Raw genomic sequence first — 23,117 nt, 5'->3', positions numbered from 1 at the left:
AGTAATTAAAAATCAAGATTTACTCATTTCATCTCTGATTGAGCAAAATGTAAATCACCCATATGATCTGGAAAAACTCCCATTGAACCTATAAACAAATCAAGCGTCAGGATCCTTTGATAATTAAATTGAGAAGTAATAAATAAGGTGTACCGAACAGGATCAATTAAAGAAAGCCAAAAGTATATTAAATAAAGTGAACGAAGAACGAAGAGAGCCCATTTGGTTTTGTAGCATACAGCAGCAAGGCCAGCACTCAACAGTAGAATGTAGGCCAAAGTGTTGTTACGTAGTCGTGTAGTGCATGTGATCCCGCTCCAAAGTGAGAAAAGACAAATCAGATTTGCAGCTGGGGACCTAAAAATATTTTACTCCCTAAACATTAGTAGTTATCTTTGCCTTTTTCTCTTTGTTTGCTTTGGCATTGATTCCTCGGCAGGGCATTTTGATTTTGCCCGCAATTTTTTTTTTTCAGTTATCGATCTCTCTACATGTATATATATCACATTCAAATGCTCTTTAAATTCTGGGCCTTGTTTCTTTGCCCATGCGCATTCAAATATGGGTTAGAGAAAAAGAAAAGACAGTCTCAGAGAAGTGCAGTTGCATGGTGATAAGGTGGATGATAAATTAAATGTTATTATTACTTTATCCCTTAACGTTTGGTGTCACTGTTAATTTCTTCCTTAATGTTACCTTTTAGTCACTTTACCCCCAAGACTAGAGGTTAAACTTAACAGAGTTTGTTAATTAAAGTGCAAAGATATGTTTAGTTCTTAAAATTATTATCACTTTATTCCCATAAACTATAGTCTCACTATCAATTTACTCTTTAGAGTAATTTTTTAAACTACTTATCCCACCATTAAATTAATTTAGCAAATTAAAAAACTTTAGAAGAAAGTACCATCCCCTTTGTATAATAAAAAATTTAGAGTAGCTCTTCTCCTTTTTAGTATCAAGAAAAAAAGTTAAAATATTAATATCTTTCTTCTTGGCAATCTTATTAATATTGAAAAAAATAGGAAAATGGGGAGGGGGAGGGGGAGGGGAGAGAGATAGAGATAGAGAGAGAGGGAGAGCTCAAATTTTTTTTTTTAAAAAAAATACAAATAAGAAAGAATTAAATACTTTTATTATTTTAAAATTATTTCACTTTTCTGTTACCACCAAATTTCAATTCTAATCCCGACAATCTTAAATTAATACGATAATGTTAGACTTTTCTTTCTTTGCAAAATCTAATTTTTTGGCTCCTTCTTTCCTATCTCTTTTTCTTTTCCTACTATTAATAAGTGTAAAAAAAAGAAATTTGAGAAAATCCATTTATTTTTATGTTTTTGGATCTCTTAAAGTGAAAAAAAAAGGAAGAATAACTATTCCAACTTTTTTATTTTTAAGTATATATAAAAAAGAGTAAATATATTTAAAAAAATTTTACCATACTAATTAGATTAACAATGAGATAAAATGACTAGAAAATAATGTTAGAAATTAAAGTGATTGTATCACTATAATTTAAAGGGATAAAGTGGTAATAATAATGTAGTAATACTATAGAATAAAATGGTATTTTTGTATAAAATTTCTTAACATGTTGAGTTGAATTACTTAAGGGGGTGAAGTGACTAAAAGATAATGTTAGGGGGTATACTGATAGTATTGATATAGTTTAAGGGGTAAAGTAATAATAATCCTAAATTAAAGGATCACGAGTGATGAAAACAGAAACTGCCCCATACCAAACTGCTACTTTCAAAGCTTTCCATTCATCAATCAGATTTAGTCGTCACCTCCGGTCCCCAAAACGATAAGGTACAAAGTTTAATAAGCAATTTAATGTGTGCATCCATCAACAAAATGACTTCTGGATTGAATGGGTTGAGTGCTAGTAAAAAAATTCTTGTTGAGTCAACAAGAACAGGTACCAAGTTGGGAATTTGGTCCTTCTTGAGTTAATCACAGACCATTTTTAGTTGACTAAATCAACAAAACTAAGACTTGTGATCAAAGTTGACAAGCCTCAAAGAAGCTTTAGCTTGTACGCTAAAATGCAGTTTGGACAGTACTCATATCAGGTGGTGCTACCATTGCTTTAAAAGAAAAAAGGGTTGTGGTATACCAGGATTAATTAACCATTTCGTTCATCTCACAATTATACAGTAAACAGATACACCAATAAGATTGGGACTATATTATCCATCACGAAACTTATCAGATCTTTTTACATTTATGGTCAAAGATTTTATGTGTATATAGAATTAGCTACTGGAACACTGGGGAATGCTTGCTTGCTTATATATGTATTTAACCATGAAGGACAAATGGTAATGAATGAGTTCGAATCTTGGGTGCAACTGGCAAATCCAATTCATGCAGGGTATTGTCATTTTCGCACTTTGTGGAGCGGAACAAGATGAGGGATAGGCCGCTCCCCCTTTACTTTTGCTGACGCTATCACCAAATATAAAAGAGCAAGAAGCAGAAGCAGTAGTGGCACTCCTCCTGATCTCTGACTGCTCAAGAAAACGTAAAGAAATATATAAATAATAATCCAGGTCCCATATGTGAATCATGATTCTGAGTTTCTTGCTTTTCTCGATCGTGGCTTCCATTAACACTTTCCATCCACCGTTGGTCTCTTCAGACGATATGGCACCTCGCTTTTCTGCATAAATGAGTTTAGTCTTTGGAGGAAGAGCGCCAAGTATGTCCTATTTGGATTGTTATCCCATTTTAAGACAATATGGTACCTCACTTTTATGCACGAGTGAGTTTTGGAGGAAAGAACACAAAGTATGTCCCATTTGAATTGTTGTTTTTCTTGGATTTTTTTATTAAAAAAAAATGTACTGTAATGATTTGATATATGTGAAATAGAAAGGTGATTGAGAAATATACGAAGCATACAAATTTATCTTTTGAAAACTGTAATCCTGTATTATATGGAAAAGGCAAGAAAATATAATGTGAATATACTTAAATGGTAAGGATAAGGGATGAAAGTATGGTTCTTAAATTGAAGAAGAAAAAGCCATCCTTTTTTTTTTTTTTTTTTTTTTTTTTTTTGTCGACGGAGTGGGGTGTCCGGGTCAAGTCCATAAAGGCGGCCCGACTAATCCCCACTCCGGCCCGGTCCAGTGCCCCAACCAGACCTAGCACGTTAAATGCACGGCGAACTGATGTTGCTGCGGAGGTTCGACCCCAGGACCTAACGGTCCCGAGGAAGAGGCGCCAACCACCAGCCCATTCACGTGGGGGCAATTCAAGCTGTGCAAGTCCATTCTCAGCATTCAAGTGGGCGGATGTCAGGATGTGCTACAATTTATATGTTAAATGATTGGTGACAATGAAGTGTTGTCCTTTTAGTCTTTTGGCAGCAGCATTGGTTAAATGATGTAGTTATGTTAAGTAAAAGGATTAGTTACAAATTCAGTAACCAAACTAGTAACCTAATTCTTCTATCTCTTTCTTCTTCATTCTTCTTCTTGCTTTCTGAATATCTCCTGAATTCTGTTCTCAATTTAATTCATCTCTGAAGAGTGTCTCTGCATTTCTTTACATAATATTCTTGTTCCTGACAGCCGACTGTACAAGGGAAGGAAGATCGTGTGTGACTTCAAATGGGCTAAGCCCAATGATGTAGTTATGATGTAGTTATGTTAAGTAAAAGGATTAGTTACAAATCAGTAACCAAACTAGTAACCTAATTCTTCTATCTCTTTCTTCTTCTTGCTTTCTGAATATCTCCTGAATTCTGTTCTCAATTTAATTCATCTCTGAAGAGTGTCTCTGCATTTCTTTACATAATATTCTTGTTCCTGACAGCCGACTGTACAAGGGAAGGAAGATCGTGTGTGACTTCAAATGGGCTAAGCCCAATGGTTATTGCAAGCTTCTTGTCTTGCAAAACATGACCAAACCCTTGCTCTACTTTTTCTAAAGAGTGGTTAGTGGCACTCCCTTAATTTCTCGATTAGAATAGAAGTAATGTAAACGTTGTCGATTGATATTAAAACATAGGAAAGAAAGAAAGAAAAGGAGAATGTTACAACAGAGATGAAAATTGGTTAGACTATAACATACCGAGAAGAACTTTGAAGTCTTAGATTATTGTCATTTTCATTCTAAAACCATTGATTTTATTAAGAGATTAGTAATCAACAATCATTATCCATTGACCTATATATATATATGTATATGTATTGACCTAAAGTGAGTCACAATTTGAAGGAGATATACGACCCTTACGACAAGCATCAATGGTGTACTCTAAATTTTAAGAATTTCATCAATAGCGAGACAATGGATTATATGATGAGATAGGAACTTAATTTTGCATCACCTACTGCACGGCCAATGGTTATTTCAATATTGATAGTCCAAATTAAGTTCTCAAACTCTATGGCATTGCTTAAAAAAAGGCATATAAAATAAATTTCCAGTGAGATGATAATAAATCTATAGGATTTTCTTTTAATTTCAAAGAAAAATCTATGGATGCGTTTGATAAAACTGAAGTCTAAAATCTGAAATCTGAATCCATTAAGATAGTAAATTGTTAATTATAAAATCTAATAGATTTGAGTGTATATCACATTCAGTGATAAACGAATAGCTTATCACTTAATTTTGGGACAGAATTTTGTCTAGAAAATTCAGTGCCACTTAATTAATTTAAATGTTCAAATTTTGATTATCAAATACGTATGAACATGTTAAGATTGGAATCCATTAAATTTAAGTGTCGAATTGAATTATTAAACAGGATCTAAATCTTAAGAGAGGAAAGTGCAAAGGGAGAGTTCGAGAGTCAAACAAGAATGTTCATAATTCTTTAGTTAATGTCTTGGACCAGAATCTTGGACCAAAATGACGCTTTATTAACGCTAAACGCATTTGAGCTTGTAGCACACATGAAATGATATGGTGCTTAAAATAAAAAGGTTAAGGAACTTTCATTTTAGAGCCTATTCTTCCATCTTCAACCGTTTCTTTTTCTTATATCTACCCGAACCCAACTCATGAGTTCATGATTATTTCAGAACCTCTATGAAAAAGCACAAATTAAATTTGAAAGGATATTTATATGTTTGCAGATGGTAATATTAAATTTGGTTGTGTTATATTATCGATGTTTCCCGCATGTAGGGAAATACGGGGCTCTTCTATGAAGCCCATAGCTGGCAGGCTGAAATGAGGAGCTACTCTGCGGAGCCTGTTGCCAAAATCCTGGGCCAGAATTCTGTTGTCTGATGAATTCCTCCTCCGCCTGCTCTTGCGACCAAAACAGGTATTATCAATATGCAACCATTTCAATGGAGGAGAAGAAGGGTTCGAAATCCCCTCCACAATTTCCCTGTGTCCTCTAGTTTATCTTTTACGAGAAAAAGAAAAAAAAATATTCTGAAGTAAGATTTGAAAAATTGGAAGACGAAATAAATCTGGCTGTTGAGCAGAAAAAGAAAAAGTTAAGAGCTGACTTGAAGAGACATGATTACCACATCTGAAAATGATTAATCACTTATTTAAAGAACGTGTACATCCCTCAATTTGCCTAACATCACTACCAGTACAAACTACAAAGCTTGACATCTTTTTGCTTTCTGGATGCAACTTCAGGTCTGATGCTAGGTAGCTAGTACTAATTCAATTCTTTATTTTCTACATAATCCTGCTTTAACAACAAGTGGGACCTCCATAATACACTAATCTCTGCTAATCCCTTGATGTGTTCCATGTGCCACAGCCTTTTTATTCCTCAGTGAATATTTTTCGCAGCTTTGCCTTTCTTTTTTTTTTTTTTTGTTGCCTCCACGGTACCAGGCTTTGCCCTGACTTTAATCCGTTTGGTCGACCCGGGTCCTGGCTGTGGTGGGTGAGTCTCCCAACAAGGGTAGCTGCATACGCCAGGTTTCGAACCCGAGACCTGCTTAAGCGAACCAAGCTGCTTACCACTTGCCTTTCAATTCTACTTAATACGATCAACTTTCTATGTAGATAAAACCCTAGCTAATTCAAAAAAGACGATAAAGAGAACTAAAGCTACACTTGTCTGCGTCTTTCATGTCCCTTGCTTTCTCCTCTTTGCCTCAACAATCCACTTTTCAACGTTACACGAACCCAGTAATCAGCCACCGCATCTTTAATCGCTTTAGCTCGACCTCTCATCCTTCATGGATTCCAGATCTTCAAATCCAATTCCATGTCCATGTCATGCACCCACATGCATGCAGCGACTTTGATCCCTGTGGGGCTGCGAAGCCCTTTTCCATCATTATTTTCTTTCCCTTTAATTTTATCTATTTACAAAATGAAAACCTAAATCAACGTGAAAAGCTCGACCCACTCAAAAAAAAAAAATTTTTTTTTCTCAACTCATCTGAAAAATGTAATTGTATGCCATGTGTAACGAGAAATCTTGAAGATTAAAAAAAAAGAAGAGGAATTGATCGAGTTTTTCAACTAAATGTCACGTGTACCAGAACCTTTTCTCCTTTTTTGGTAAAGGGTGCCAAGCCCAAGAGGATATTCATTCCCTTATTCTCCTTCAAGGCTTCAACTTTGAAGTCATGCACATGCAAAATCTAGTCATCAAGCAATATTCATCCTAATTCAATCTATGTCTATGGTGGGTCAGTCTGATTAGTCGTGATCATGATCAGTGTGCTGGGAAGAAAAGTGGTGAAGAATCTCTCTGTAGTTTCCCATCAGAGACTCTCACTTTGCTCATCTTGTTTTCGCACCAATGCAACTGCTCCTCATGTAGCTCCCTCATTCTCAAAACCCTTGACACCACTTTCAGGTCAATGAAAGCCATTAATATCTCCATCTCCTCCTCCAGCCTCAATCTTCTTCTCCGCAAGCACTTTCCAGACCGCCTGAGCTCTTTGAGCTTCATTTTTTTCTGCAGATTTATTTTCAAGGAGATATGAAAAACAAAATCGTTTACTTTCATATACGAGTTCTTAGGGAGTTTGTGAAGGAAGTCAACCCTAAGCTTCAACTCATTAAAATTTTTTATACCGTACGACAATATGTATTCTTAATTGTGAAAATAAAAGTTTGCCCCTTTGAAAACCTTTTGCTACATTAAGTTAAAAAAAATCCATTCGACAAGTGCCACTTGACACCCGTTAAGATGTCATTCTTCTTCTTTCGAGAAACGAAATTTGACTAACTAAACCTAATATTCATTCGATTCTTCTGTATATGCAATATAGTTGTATAGGTGTAGTGCTGGATCCTAATCCTCTTTGCGCAATGATTTTGTTCTCATTCTAATGAAAAATTCTATCTTGCAACTTATATTTGTATACATATTACGTTGATGGCAAAAAAAAAAAAAAGGTGTAGACAGACTAACCTTTTTATTTACTTTCTTTAATAGGAGGAGAAGCGTGGCATCAGCTGAGCCTCTTCGGTTTCTTCTGAAAAAGGCTGCCAGTACTTGACAGCGACTCTCCTTGTCTGCTTTGAGGAAATTCATGAATGTCCTAATTGATTCTTCCATGATTATTAGAAATGAATCCGAGGAAATTCTTGCTCCCGAACCTTCGTCCTTTTTTTCCTCCTCAGAATCTACATGATGGATGGAGAGTAACAATTTTTTTGAAGTTACTAATTAACTATACTCGAGAGTGCTGAATTAATTCAAGAATTTAATACTATAAAGATTACAACTATATCACTTCCGAACTGCTTACTATGACCCATTATGACTTGTCAAAATTGCTCATGCAAACCAATTTTTCTCTTTTTTTTTTTTAAGTTAATTGCCAACATTTCATAATAGTGCATTTGACTAGTCAGATGCTGGTAACACATGAATTCCAGTAGGTCCATCTTTATGATCAGAAGGGTCATAGTATGTGTTAATTGGTCAAAATAAGCCAAAAGTAATATATCACATACAGTTTCTACATTGCTGGAGTTGAAACCAATAATATTCCTCAAGTAATTAGAGTAATTAATTTACTATTAAGTTTGGTTGGTTTCGTTGTAAAACAAACAAATTAAGGAAAAATATTGGCTTATATATACTTATTAATGCTTAAGAACATTTAGGTAATTCTCCCAGCAACCAAGATATGGGAAAGATTTTCCACCAAAAAGAAGAAAAAGAAAAAGGCCAAGATATGAAAAACTTTTTCCGAACCATGTTTAACCAAAAAAGAAAAAAGCAAACCATGTAGGTGGGTCTTTTTAACAAATTCACGAGTCTGACTATGGAAATAGAAGAACACATTTTACTGAAATTGCTAGTTATATATATATATATAAATTTGTTTCTAAACTCTAAACGTACATTGCACCTGAATTTATACTTATTTGAAAAGAAGAATTGCTGTCGAAATTTCAGATAAATTTGTTAGAGAAATCAATTACTTTCTCTGTAACTGTAAGTACTCATGGTCAAAACGCACAAAGTTAATGGGATGGGACAAGGGAATATTAGAAATGACTAGTAGTACCTCGGTATTCTGGAACTTGAAGCAACTTTGGGGCCAAGCTTCTCATCCGGGCATAGATTTCAGGTCTCTTTCCATGCTCATACGGCTCATTCTCAACATATCTTTGTAAAAGCACCAAGAATTGCTGAAATTGCTGGGCCACATAAGCAGGACAACCAGGGTCTTGTTCTCTTCTTGCAGCTCTTAGGCGCTGGAAGTACTTGTAATTCCAATTCAGAGCCTCCCATGTCCAACATATTTGTGCTACATATGTACCCTCCAGCTCATGGTATGGGTTGCGACGGAAATCTGATGAGCTTTTATTTTTTGCTGCCAACTTATATACAATCCTGTCCGATATTGATCTTGGGCATGCTTGTATCGACTTCAATGATTCTGAAAATTGATTGTTTCAACATTGTTAGAAAAAAAAATTCATCAAACCAAGAGCAGGATAAGTTATTTGTATTGTGATTTTGCTAGTTACTTTCCAATATTTGGCGACACAAATTGTTCTAAAAAAGATGGATTTTAACAGCAAAGTTGAACCAAATGGTATGCCAAACTGCCCGATTTCACCTCCCCTAGCCACAGTTTACAGAAAAGAATGAAGGAGACAATTGTATGTATAGCTAATACATACCTGTTTCATGAAGTTTCTGAGCACTGATTCTATCAAGAAACAGCATTTCTTCATCATATTTTTGGAACACCGTGTAGGACTCCCACTTGGGACAACTCCTTCGTGAAGACGACGAAAATGGATCATCGGTACCCGAGTCCCTGTAGTTAATATTTGAGCTTCTCCATTCTGAAGAACTCTTCGAAGTTGATCCAACTGTACATGAGTCCCCAAAGATATCTTCCTCATCCTTTCCTTCAGGTTGAAGCAGCTTCTTGCTTTCCCTCTTTGACGGTGCAAACACCAGAAAATTTTCATCTCTTGTGAAAGTGGCATCTTTTTTCTCATCCTTGGCAATTCCCTCTTCACATTTTGCTGAAAAAGCAAAACAAACAAGAGCCAATTCGATCAGGTCTTTCTAAGATAGCAATACGGAGCACTAATTAGTGCTCCAAAACACAATAACTAAATTTAATTAGCAAAATTAATTAATTTACCCTTATTATTTTTATTATCCATAATCAAGCCACTTTTCATCTGATTCAAGGTCCTTATTGAAGTGGGGTCATTTTTATTTGTCTGATAAGCATAAGAAGAATCAGTATCTCTTGCTGGAGGAATCTCTTCTTCACCAACAGCTTCATCACTATGGACAGATTCTAAAGCCGCTGAGCTATAAACAGACAGTTCTTCAGAATTATAGCTTTCTTCGTGGCACTCTTGGCTGAATGCCTCCTCGTCAGGGTTCACAATTTCCTCTCCTGGAACTCGGGTTGGATCTTCATGGTCACTGTTGTCCTGCATAAAAATTAGTGTTTCACCACCATCAAGTATATTTGCCTCCAAGGGACCACTTTGCTGCATGGAATCTGCATGAAAATATCCATTTTCTTGTTCCACTTCTTCATCAGAAAATTCCCCGTATTCAAATTCATTCTGATTCCTACAAGAACAGCAATATTAATTAGTTAAGAGTTAAGAGAAAAAAAAATGGTTGGTCCATTCAGGGGAAAAAAGGAAAGAGGATTTACATATATATATAATTAAGTACCTTGAAAAGAAAAGATTGCCACCAAGGAAACTGAAGAGTTTAGCAAGCAAAATGGAAGTGACGTAGAAGAAGATGAAGAGAAGTAGGAAGGAGCTTGAGGCATTGTAAAACAACCCAGCAATGGTTTCTCCGGGACATTGCATTTTTTGGATTTGGTTATTGGCTTATTCCTACTTGACTACAATAAGATTTGAGTCCCTAACGATCCTATCCTAGACAAAGCAAAACAAAGTGGTGACATTCAAAAGGTGAGCTCTTTAATTGCTTTTCTTACTTCCCTTGTTTGGCAAGATGGCCTATCTTCTAGTTTCAAAATGACTTTTGTGCCCCTGGTCCTTAAGAAACCTTTTATCCTTTGTCAAGTTTCAAATATCCTTTGGCTCAGACAAGCAAAAGGATTTTGCTGCAAGGAATATTAATACTATTCGTGGCAGGCTTTGCTTTGAATACCAAATGAAGAGTAAAGTGACTCTGAAATTGTAATTTGGAAGAGTAATGAAGATCTTTGTAGTGACTAATTCAGGTTCTTGGTGCCAGTTAATTATTGTATTTCAAGAATATTATGATTATGTACATCTAAACAACTTGAGTAAATGGTACTGGAGTTTGGATTAATTTCAATATCACATTAATTATATGATTTGATTTTTCTTTAACCTTCAGTTTAGTCGACGTTTACTAATAATTAGCAATACGAGCGTACCAAAGTATTTTAAATATATCAAGGACCAGAGCTAGGGGAACTTGATATAAATTGCAAAGTGTAACTAAATCAAAATTCTGGGAGCAAATTAAGGCTCTTTTTCATCGCTTGCTAAATGGTTAAATACCGGACTGAGTATTGTAAGGCTAAGGTAAATTTTAATTTCCCTGTCTAATCAAAGAATCAGGAAGAAAATTAATTTTTGCCAGAGGTCCACGCAGCACGTGCTAAGACTGCGTGAGAAGCCCACTTTGGCTCTACACTTGCAGCAGCTGTTTTATCAGAGAAAGAAAAATAATAATACGTTGCATTGAAAGTACAAAATTTTTGTATTATAGCTGCTAATTTATTTGTGAAAAGAGAAATTTAAAGGCAATAAGAAAAGCAATATGCTATCCGACAATTATAAATAAAAAAAAAACATAATAAAAACAAAAATGAAAAGAAGAGAACAAAATTAACCTTAGCCACACGCATCTGGAAACATGTCCGACGACTTGTTCTTTCTAAAAGAAATGTTAAAATACTAAGTGCTACCCATGGTTTTCGTTGTTTAGAAATATTAGTTTCAAAATCGTAGGGTATATATAATAGAAAACAGCTTCTACGTTTGATGGGATTAATGGACTGTGTTGGGTAAGTTTATTCTTTGCATCTTTGTGGAAGGAAGGGCCATAATAGTAGCTGAAGGGTGCTTTTGTCATTTTGAAGTTTTCCCATGAATCTTTTGTTAATAATCATCCCATGTCTTTAACTTGGCCACTAAGGTTTAGTGGCTGTGCTTTCTACTAAGATTTTTGTCCCAGTGGATATATGAGATGAGACCCTCAAAATTCATTATTAATTTGAAAAGGTCAACAATCAGAGGATCTTCTCAGGTGCCGGCCTGCAGGAAAATTGAAGAAAATAGCAATTGGAAAATTGGAAGGGAAAAGGACCAAAAGGTTATGGGTTTCCCAACACGACCTAGACCTATACTTGGCCAGATCTTGGTACGTAAAAGAAAGCTTTACACGTTAAAAACACATGCCAATCAACTTTAATGAATTGGAGATGCAATTAATTTGTTGCATTTGTTGGATGATATTTGATCAAGTATTTCACTTCTTATAAAAGCGATTATAATATAGATCCTGGAGCTTTAATTTAGTGACAGAACGATGAGGTGGAAGTACAAAAAATTAGAGATTATGATTTTAGGATCTCACTGTACACGTAAGTTTCTACTGATTAATGAGTCATTTTTTTTATGTACTATCAATGTATATACGAGCCAATGTAAATGTATATCATGTAATTTAATTTTAAATTTGAAATTCACTTTTTGCGTCGGTTGCATACATTTTACATTTGTTAGCGTAAAGCATTCAGTATATTGACAGTGGTTAAAAACTTAATTCGTAATTATATTCATTTGTTGGTAAGTTCGGTTTTCATTGATTTGTAATTTGTTAGTATTTTCTATTTTGTTACAATTTGATTCCATCATTAGGATCTTAAATTTGTATTGACATCAAGACCTTTTTTTTTTTTTTTAATATAAAGAGAATTAACAGTACTCACCTTAATTACTCGAATCCGTGACTTATTGATTACAGGTATCTTAAGAACTAGACTTGCATTTCAGTGTCAAGAACTTAACATAATCCATTTCCTCTTCTTTTAGATGTTTGGTTCAACTGAGGTGGATTGTGACTTCACCGCCATTTTATTTGGTTTTATGTATGGTGATGTTGAAGCAAATATCATACCCATCCTCCAACGGATAAACCCATCGTCTCTTGGTGACCTGGATTCGGCTCGACATAGGCTGGGTACGCTCGTAAGGCCTGGGCCTGTTCCTTCGGTACAGAGAGTCCTAGTTTGGTGACTAATGTAGCCCAGCCCTTGTTGATTTAAAACTCGTTGGCCCACCTCCCAAATCCCTTCCAGAAATCTTTCCTAGCCCTCGCGTAGGTACATGTAAAATTTTCCCTACGCTTTGCCTCTGCTATTATTTTATTCCTTCAGGTTTCAACACTGCCACAAAATCTTGAAACTCCATCTTAATCACACTTTTTGTAACTCGAGACGTAATTAGTATTTAAGAAAAGAGTAAATTTTACATACACTATCACGGTCTAATGTACGATACATATGCAAAATTTGAGTTTTAAATTCAAATTCGGATTATGTATCATACGTCTAATGGTAAAAGTGTATATACTATCAGTGTATAGAAAAGTAATTCTTAAAAAAAAATCACTTTCACTCAGAGTAGAGAAATTTTTTTTTGTAATTCTACTAAAATCATATAAAATAGTGAAATATTATACTTCATTCTTCTAAACTTCAATCAAGAAAGATTATCAAATTACATTACTAGCGAATTGCCTAATCATTCTTGTGCTCATTTGCACATAATTGTCATAAAAAAAAAAAAAAAAATTCTGCTCCTATTTTGGTTGCCAGAATAAGTTCTTTTCTTTGAGTTGGCAAAGCACATTTCACAATTTCTCTTCAGTTTAACATCTCATCTCAATACTTAATTATATGCTAGCAAGAAGTGCAAAGTATAAAGGCCAAGTGTGAAATTTCCCTTCATATGATCGCACCAGGAAGTTTACTATAGTATCAAGTGTTTGGCTTTACCTTCTTGAATAGAAAACGCTCAAGCTTGTCATTTTCAAATGAAGTTGCCACATTCGCATTATTCGCACTTGACAGTTGCAAGAAACCCTATACTCTGCGAAGCAACTTGTGTGTACGTGTCCCGAAAGCTACTGTGCATGGGGGGTGCGTACATTTCTAGAAGCTCTTTGGTCGATCCATAAAACGATAATGAAGACATTAAGGTCACAACCACAAAGGACCAAATCAAAGATTCAATTCACATTTGCTTTCGGAAGTTCACTAACCCACTCCAATGTATGTTTCTAGCAATAGTAAATCTTAAACCTCAAGACTTCAAAAGATAAGCCCTTAATTTGTAATTTAATTTGTTGTAACTTTCACACTTACTAACAAACTCAATTACCCTGAACTATGTATGTGTGCGTTGGACGTGTCCTTCGTCTCTCAAAGAGTCTCTAAGTATGTGTGCTGTCTCAGGTGAGAGTGTGTGTGTGTGAGAGAGAGAGAGAGAGAGGAGAGGAGAGGGGGGGGGGGGGGTTGTGTTGGAGGGTTAAAGATGAAGTACATGAAAGTTCTTGTTAGGATTGAAAATGTGAAGGCTTGAAGTAGCAACCATAGAAATCTTTGAAATCAAGACTGACGCATTAGATACAGTCTTGTGGTTTGGTGAACATTTTTAACCACTCTTACTTCAAATAACCTTTGCCCCCTATATCAAAAGATTTGATTTGGTGCGAACTAATCTACCTTAGGTTCCTGGGATAGTTTTAACTTGTTTCGTTGATGCATATGATTAATCACCATCATCATGATGGCTTTTCTTGGTAGTCGCTGAATAACGTTTGGTCATCGATCCCATGTATGCAAACAATGTAGAGGGCTACAGATGACAATCCTCGTAGTGAACCAAAATTCAAGATTGTTGTACCATGCAATGCCCATAGAGCAAAAGAGTTCATTATATTATGACTTTTGACAATTCACAAATGATGTGATCAGATATATATCCCATTTGAACCATTCATCCAAAAGACAAAAGATTGTAGCAAAAGAGATTAATATCTTTACTCAACTCTCTCTCCCTAGGTACGTACCCCTAATCAATCATTAAATTCGTTAAGAAATTTCTTTAAGGCCAGCTTACCGAAGGGCCCCATTCATACTATGATCTCTGCTCATGATCATCAATTCTACGACCCACATCTCACACCAACATACACGTGCACAAAGCACACACTAATAGGTACTTAGGAAAATGCCAAGTGGCTGATAATTGTTGTGTATTAAGAATTGATAAAGAAGCCCGGCCTTGTTCCCATTGGAGGGAGAGATGAGGTCAGGCGGACTTTTTGGTGGGTAGAAATGGGTGAAGGTGGTTGGACATGCTATGGAAGAATAATATCTGCTATTAGATGTAACACTGACTCAACCCTGCAGCCTAAATTAATCGTCACTCATCTAATCACAAAGTACACAAAGTAATCGTCACTCATCTAATCACAAAGTACACAAAGTAAATGACAAACTTAGGATATGATATGACATAATTTAAAAAAGAAGAAGAAGAAGAAGAAGAAGAGGATGGATCATGGGTTATTCAAGATATGGACTAATATTGAGTGCATTTAATAGTTTCATTTGCAGATTCTGTTAAATTTTACACTGATGCATATACATTACAGGGCACATTTCAAATTCTGGTTACAAAAGTTGCCATTTATTCATGAATTTCTGCTGATGCAGTCAGTTAGTGGTAATTGCTTCTAAGTTATATCCCATATTTCAATTATTGGAGACAATACGAAGTTCTAAATTCTAATGGCAGATAAGGAAATGGGACATCTTAGCTCACCTCAGCAAGTGGCAAAACTGTAATTTCAATAGAATAGAAAATCTAAAATCTTCCTGGACTATCTTTGTCAATATGTTAGCTGTAATAATCAGAATAAAGAAAGACTAAGAATAGCTGCTTCTTCTTGAAGGATGACGGTATAGAAGACAAAGTCGGAGGCTGGCACCATTAATACCCGACCCCTCCTGCATCCGTACTTGGTTAAATTTTCCATTTTTCATCACTGCTTTCAAGAAAGCAGATTCTGACAGGTCTCTTTTTAGTAGCTCTCTAGGAGGCAGAAAATGGAGGAAAATCTTCCTCCGGGGTTCAGGTTCCATCCTACTGATGAAGAGCTCATAACTTATTATCTTTCCAACAAGGTTTCTGATTTTGGTTTCACCTCAAAAGCGATCACTGATGTTGATCTCAACAAGTCTGAGCCATGGGACCTCCCAGGTAGCCAAATATGCTAGGGTTTAGTTGTTTCCTTTGCTCAATCAAAAGAACTTTTCCCCAATTCTCAAATTTGAAAGAATAAAATCATTTGTCTAATAGTTGAATGCAAGACAATTGCAGTATTTCATGTCTTTCACCCTTTTCATCCCTTTGGAACTAATTCTGAGATTACTACGAGTTATTTATTCTTGTTAGTGATTGTACTTTTAACTAGTTGTATCTAATTTTCTGCATGTTGTGTCATTGGCACCTTTTTTCCCTCTTGAAACATATTTGTTCGTATCTTAGCTTTTGAATGGTATTCCATCGTCAAACGATGGAAATCCTGGTGCATAATAGTATGCGTACTTGTACACGCAAGAGAAAGAAAATGTCAAAGGAATTTCTTTCATTTTTGAAGGCATTTTGTGTTTCAAAACGTAATTATATTTTACAAAAACTGCTTTGTTAAATTTTTTTTTTGTTCTTGTTGTTTAACCTTCTTTTTGAAAACAAAAAAAAAAAAAAAAAAAAAGGTGGGACAAGTTTGACTTCTACTTCTATGTGTAAAATGATAATCATATAGAAGCTGACACTCTTCTTGCTTCCTAGCGTTCTTGGCCTTACCTTCATTAGTAATTCTTAACATTTTTTTTTTTTGTGATGATAGTGGGTAAAGGTCCTACGGTTTAAATTGGAGACAAGGAATTGTGTTACAGAAAATGTAAACAACTTATATTTAGTCACCTGCTACTTTGTGCAAACTAAATGAGATATAAAATGCATTGTAATTGATACTACAGGTACCCATGTAGGCTAATTCATAGTTAGTTGCCTTTCACAAATTAAGGATATACACAAATTAAGGATTTGGTTTGCATGGTTTAAATGTTGTACAGCCAAAGCCTCCATGGGAGAAAAAGAATGGTATTTCTTTAGCTTGAGAGACCGAAAATACCCAACAGGAATGCGGACCAATCGAGCTACAGAAGCTGGCTATTGGAAAACAACAGGAAAGGACAAGGAGATCTTTCGTGGTGGTGTTTTGGTCGGAATGAAGAAAACCCTTGTCTTCTACAGAGGTAGAGCTCCCAAGGGTGAGAAAACCAACTGGGTCATGCATGAATATAGACTAGAAACCAAGCTCGCATTCAAAACTTCAAAGGTAGCTCCGCTATTTAATTTCCCTAGTGAAATAAAGTATCATACTTCTTTTTTCTTTTTTCTTTTTTTTGCTTTGGGTAGTAATACAGCACTATACTCATTAGGCCAAAACCAAGAGGAATAAAGTTCCATATATTCATCATTGAGCATTCCTTTTTCTATTATGTACAAATTATATATATATATATATATTATATAGTAATATACGAGTCATTTGATGCATCTATTGTTCAATTAAAGATGTGATCCATAAATGCCTTTACATTTCATTTATGCATCCTAACCTGATCTAGTGCAGAAAGGCTAGGGCACAAAAATCTAGCTTATTTGATCCGCTTCTAGTAGTGACAACTCTTTTTTAAGTGAGTTACAACTATAATTAGTTAAGTACATGCTTAATTACAAATTTTTTTAAAGTGTTTGCTTATAATTAGTTACAACTATGTTTATATTGAGTTAATCTGTATACAGCTAATATCTACAAATATGTTTTGCACAGGAGGAATGGGTGGTTTGTAGGGTTTTCCAGAAGAGTGCAACAGTGAAGAAACCACAAGCAGCACCATCCTCACCACAATCACTAGAATCTCCTTGTGATACCAACACATTTGCAAATGAATTAGGAGATATCGAGCTTCCAAATTTTAGTACCTTAGCAGTTAATTCAGCAAATGGGATCTTCAGCAACATTTCTCCACAAACTTTCTCCACTGACAATCTCAACAATGCTATCAACTGGGCAGCAATAAGAGATGCAGCAAATGCTCTCCCATCACTCTCTTCTTGGCCTTCTCCTAGCTTACTAAGTACTGCTAATCTTGCAATGAGTGCCCCTTTGCTTCTGAGGGCGCTGCAGATGAGGAATTATCAGCCCAGGGAAGCAACAACAGCCAGTACCGATTACTCATTTATGCCACAAGGGATGATTTCTAATCAGTTTGGAAATGATTTTAGCTCGCATCTGGCGGCTTCTTCCTCGTCTAATAGGGTTTTAGATCATCATTCTGTGCAGCAACAATCGCAGGAGCAACCATTTAATTTGGACTCCAACATTTGGTGAGGTGCCTAACTGACTAACTGCTTGTAAAATTAGTGTTGGTTAGTTTATTATCGTATCCGATGCTCTGTGGATCCAAGACGATTATTGCAACTGGCAAGGCATCAAGAAAAAGGTGGATCATACGTTGAATAAGTTCGATAGCGTTAATAATATGTGCAGTCTACTTAGGTCAAGAAGTGATGAACTGGGGAAAATCCCTAGTCATTGTTGTACTTATTTTCGTCAGAAGATCAAGCATCCTGAATCGTCAATTTCCATTGTAAAGTGTAAGAACCCATTAACATGAAACTCCAAACTATTTGTCGACTTAAAGTTATGCAGTATATATAATTCTCCTTCTCATGCAGAGTCCCATATAGATTCTATGAACCGTATGAAATCATGAATCATGCTTTCGAAGAAGCCAATGTTGCATGGGCGTGAATAACATGGTCTTAACAAGATTTGACGACCATATTTAGAGGAAGATCATGCATTCAAAGTACAGGAGTTAAAAAACTCCATCACAAAAAGGGTCTTTTACATTTTCATCAACGAGATAAAAGGGTCTTTTAGACTCAATTGATCTGGGATATGAATCTTCTCATTTGATTCCTTCCTTGATAGTCGTGGCCCTTTGTCCGATATCATACTATCATTTCATCTGTAAGAATTATCTATTAAAAGGGAGACTAAATTTTTTTCCTTTTTTTTTTTCCATCCGTGCACCAAAGGCTGGAAATGCACCCTTTGAGTATGCTGGCACTCTTAATCTTTTCTTGACCACTTTCTCCCTATTTCTTATCAATTACAGCCAATCAAGAAACTTACTAAAGTCTCTCAATGGTGTCGGGAGATAAAAACAATACATAAAACTGACAATTCAATGATTTTCATCTTCAGTATTTCAGCTGCTCCATTTCAATGGGGGTCGCATCCATATTCCATTCATTGTTCAAAAAGTATTGCAATGCTAGTTTTCAAGTATTGGGGTTGAAAAAGTTTGATTTGGTTTAGTATTGTTTCAGTTATTACTGATACAATAACATAGTCTAAAGACAAAGTAGCAAACGACAAGTCAAGAGAAAAAAAAATCTAACCTCTAGATTTGTCTTTTTTTTTTGTCCCTTAAGTGTAAAAAAAAAAAAAATGCCTGAGAATCAAACATGAGAATTTAATATTTTAATGCAATCGAGTTGGCTCCAGAGAAATGAAATAGCCCAAAATCCGCTAATTATGGTCCAGTAGGCTCTAGTTCAATTTAATATGGGCCCGAGCCCTTAACTGATGGGCTTATAAGTTGTGGACACTTACTTTCACAGGACAAAACAGGCCTAGATTAAATATACAACCCATTATTACTATCCCTATTCAGTCTCCTCTTCCTCAATCGCACTTACTCAAAGAACGAAACAGAAGAAAAAGGCGAACAGAAAGGGAAAACCGATATCACTGCCTTGTCAATGGCGGGAAAGCAGGTGCCCGGCGACGGCATATCGGCGAACCTCGCCGGAATGTCGAAGAATCAACTTTATGATATAATGTCTCAGATGAAGGTAAAAGAAAAAAGAAAAGATTTGCTCTTTCTTTAAACATGTCATGAACTGAGTCTTGGATGAACTGAATCTCGAATTGCTTTTTGGATTTTCTTTCATTACAGAAAAATTCTTTGGATAGAATTTTATTTTTTTATTGATTTTTGGTAACGGGATTTTTTTTTAAATTTGTGCAGCAATTAATTGAACAGAACCAGCAACAAGCGAGACAAATCCTAATCCAAAATCCGGTTCTCACTAGAGCCCTCTTTCAGGTACTGATTAATTTGAACATTTTTTAATATAAAAAGTTTTGTCTGTTGGGTATAATTGTGTCTTATTTTTTGCGTGTTATTTAAAAAAAAATTCGTTTTGGGGTCCAGATCACTGTTCGTAGGGTTAAAGATAGAAAGTGAACTGTTATATCCTTGAATATCACTGTAGAAACTGGGAATAGCTTTTATGGAAAAAAAAAGTTCAGTCTTTTCACGGTAATCTGTGAATCGAAGAGCAAGGGCCATTTTGGGGCAGCGTTTTGTCAAATTGGATTCTTGATAGTCAGTGGTTGCAGAATCACTGTTTGCGTAAATTGGGGGTAGGCAGTTTTTGTTTGATAGTGGGTTTTAGCGTTTTGGCTCTGCAATTGCTTCTCTGAAATAGGTTGTTAACAGGTCAATTTATTATTATTTTTTTTTTTCCACAAAACGGAGCCTTAGAAGTATATCTGGAAAGATTTTTTCCCCTTCTTTTTTGGGAGGAACTGTATGTTCTACTCATCCCCTGAGAAAAATATAAAAATTACTGCATGATTGATAGTAACCGTCTTCTAGGATTGTGAAATGGTTCCTGCAAGTTAGAATTTAGGTTTTGAAAGAGCTATTTAGGACGGGAAAATGTGTGGATTAAGGTATTAAGTGAGTTGTTTGTTTTCATTAGCTTCAGGTTATTATAATTTTGCCGCTCTTTTCTTAGTTAACAGTCCTGATATCTTTATGTAAAATTGAGCTTGGCGGTTTAGTTGGCCTTAGATACTTTACCTGTACCGTGGCTAATTTCAATGCTGGCTTTCACCTTTAGCTAATCTCTACTCTCCTTCCGCTACCATGAGATTTATATTTTTGTGTCATTAATTGATGTCTATAAAGTCATGGTGATATTAGTGTTACAAATTTAGACTATTTTGAAGTTCTTATCCAACTTACTGGATACTAAAATTTTGTAGAGACTTTAGTCACAAGTGAGGTAATTGCTTTTTTTCTTTTGTGGGACTCTAGCTACAACATATTCTCTAAAAAGATCATGGTCTTTGAAGTTCAAAATGTTCAATTGTATTCTCCTTCCGGCCTAGCTTCTCTACTATGCAAATGTACTTCCCCTTGTAAATTATGGAAACGTTTTTCTTTTCCTTTTTGGATGGTAGGTGGTGGACAGGATGCCAGCCTCTTGAGGACTGTCATCATGTACTAGTATAGATATCACCAGTTCTTTTTTTTTTTTTCTTTTGAGGGAATAGATATCACTAGTTTTGCTTTAGGCCAAGATTTGATGGCTTGGAGGTTAGGACCTAGCAAAGAAAATATAAGTCCTGGTCATTTTCTAAGACAATCTGAGAAGCTCTTCACGGAGCATTATCCAGCAAGATAGTTCTTTTCGTTCATTTTCATTTAGCTGAATTTAATGGAGTTAGAACTCAACTTGTATTGATGCTTGGTTGAATTTGTTTAGTATTTGATATTGAAAGTCATGGATTGTCTGTTAAGCTGCCTGTTTTGCTATTGACAAAGTTCTTTTTCAGGCACAAATTATGCTTGGAATGGTGCAGCCCCCACAAGCGGTATGTGTTTTGTTTGTTTATTTGCTTGTTTTTGGAATCTTGTTCAAATTATACTTTTTGACATAATATAACTGTGCTGCGTTTTAGTGATCATTTCATTGCTTCTAGATCCCAAATGTCCAGCCAGCAGCATCACAAAATCCTCAGCCATCAAAATCACCGATTCAGCAGTCAAATATCCAGACTTCTTCACCAGTTCCAGGACCAACAATAAAGCAGGAGCCAAATATAAAGCAGGAGCAGAACCTGCCAGCAACTACAGTATCTTCAGCTTCTGTTCTTCCTTCAAATCTTCAACCTCCATCCTTTCCATCACATCCCTCACAGTCCACACAGCAGCCAAAGGGACATATTGCTACCCAACCGACACAAATGCCCATACGTCAATCCTCTCAACTACCTAATATGCCTCATCTTCCACATCATGCTGCTGCTCAGCCACCTTCACACCTACAAGCACCGATTCCCTCAGCCTCTAACCAGCTGCAGCAGCCAATGCAGACTACTAGCGTATCACATCTTCCCCCACTACAACCTCCATTACCAACACAACAAAGGCCTCCAATGCCCGGGTTCCCTCATCAAGGTCAATCCCAGATGGGATTAAATGTGGGTTTTCAGCATTCTAGTGCACCTCAGCTGCATCCTTCCCAACCTGTCTATCATGTAAGTTGGGAACTTATGTTTTGAGGTTAAAGAAACTTAGTTTTTGATGTCTTACTTAAAAAGAATCTTAGTTTCTAAAAGCTTAACTTGTCTGATGTTTTTAATCTCAGTCAGGCACAAGACCTCCAGCTGGACCTGGGCATTCATTTCTGCAGGGACAACCTCCACATCCAATTCAGGCCCCATTACAGCCACCATATCAGGTACAGCTTTTGATGCTCGATTTTCTGGGTTGACATGCTTTGTACAGTGGTTTCATTTCGATGCCTGGGTTTTAGTAATTTGTTCACTATCAATCACTTGAAAAAGTTAAATTTGCCCACCACATTTTTGCAGTTAATGCAATTCTTAGGTTTTGACAAAGGAGATGCTGCATCGCTTCCTGATACTTTATCCTTGAACGTTTATAGGTTGGAAGCTCACAATTAGGGACGGACTTCAATCAAATTGCAAGCTCCAATCAAGCTGATAGGGGATCTCCTTGGATTCCTGGAATGAAACAAGAGAGTGCTTCTGCGGCACAGCTTTCAGGACCACCACAATTCCCTGGCCAAATGGGCCCAGGCAATCAGCAGCCTCGACCTCCTTCGGTAGCTTATCCAGCCTTTTTGAATTTCATTTTGTGCATGAGTTTTGGTCAAACATGGTTGCGCCACCCTTTTTGAAGGCACTAATATATACTGGTGATGATTCTGCAGTTGACGCCTGAGATGGAAAAGGCCTTACTTCAACAGGTCATGAGCCTCACTCCAGAGCAGATTAACCAGCTGCCTCCGGAACAGAGGAATCAAGTGTTGCAGTTGCAGCAAATGCTGCGTCCATAAGAGCTTTCTTGATAGAAGCATTAGATCGTGCTCTTTGTGATTTTGCCAACTAGTGGCGTCTCTAGCTGTTCGTTAGGCTATTTATCAATCAATATATGGCATGGAGAAACAATGCTGTTGTCAAATGTCTGGCATATGTATATTATCGTTTCATTTTGTCTTATTTTATGCATCAGAAAAAGTTATTACATTTTTATGGACAAGGACATAAATGGTTTTCAGGTCAACTGTTTCTGCTGATTTTTATGTAATTTCACAAGATGTACATTCATGTTTTCAGGTTTTAATTCACTTTGAACACAAATTAAAGATAGAACAAATTTTTGTGAATCTTACATAGTGTG

At 36.0% G+C, this 23,117-nt stretch overlaps 3 protein-coding genes across 3 annotated transcripts; 2 read left to right on the top strand and 1 right to left on the bottom strand.

Annotated features, from left to right (window-relative positions):
- Nucleotides 1-5,964: 5,964 nt before the first annotated feature.
- On the bottom strand, nucleotides 5,965-10,315 carry LOC113768612. Its single transcript, XM_027313038.1, has 6 exons — nucleotides 10,127-10,315; nucleotides 9,573-10,018; nucleotides 9,097-9,450; nucleotides 8,475-8,849; nucleotides 7,367-7,581; nucleotides 5,965-6,907 (listed from the first exon to the last, which is right to left on the bottom strand). Exons 1-6 carry the CDS (start codon nucleotides 10,267-10,269, stop codon nucleotides 6,662-6,664), a joined length of 1,779 nt encoding a protein of 592 aa, XP_027168839.1. The 5' UTR covers nucleotides 10,270-10,315; the 3' UTR covers nucleotides 5,965-6,661.
- Nucleotides 10,316-15,578: 5,263 nt separating this feature from the next.
- LOC113767398 (NAC domain-containing protein 46) lies at nucleotides 15,579-17,935 on the top strand. Its single transcript, XM_027311479.1, has 3 exons — nucleotides 15,579-15,732; nucleotides 16,611-16,876; nucleotides 17,375-17,935. The coding sequence occupies exons 1-3, from the start codon at nucleotides 15,579-15,581 to the stop codon at nucleotides 17,933-17,935; spliced, it is 981 nt and encodes a 326-aa protein (XP_027167280.1).
- Nucleotides 17,936-19,305: 1,370 nt separating this feature from the next.
- On the top strand, nucleotides 19,306-23,013 carry LOC113768157 (cleavage stimulating factor 64). Its single transcript, XM_027312405.1, has 7 exons — nucleotides 19,306-19,470; nucleotides 19,647-19,724; nucleotides 21,245-21,283; nucleotides 21,392-21,949; nucleotides 22,060-22,152; nucleotides 22,360-22,539; nucleotides 22,648-23,013. The coding sequence occupies exons 1-7, from the start codon at nucleotides 19,378-19,380 to the stop codon at nucleotides 22,771-22,773; spliced, it is 1,167 nt and encodes a 388-aa protein (XP_027168206.1). The 5' UTR covers nucleotides 19,306-19,377; the 3' UTR covers nucleotides 22,774-23,013.
- Nucleotides 23,014-23,117: the final 104 nt, after the last annotated feature.

The sequence above is a fragment of the Coffea eugenioides genome, chromosome 4 (assembly GCF_003713205.1).
Source record: "Coffea eugenioides isolate CCC68of chromosome 4, Ceug_1.0, whole genome shotgun sequence".
Taxonomy (NCBI): Eukaryota; Viridiplantae; Streptophyta; class Magnoliopsida; order Gentianales; family Rubiaceae; genus Coffea; species Coffea eugenioides.
The sequence above is the reverse complement of the archived record's forward strand: the minus strand, read 5'-3'. Positions and strand labels throughout refer to the sequence as shown.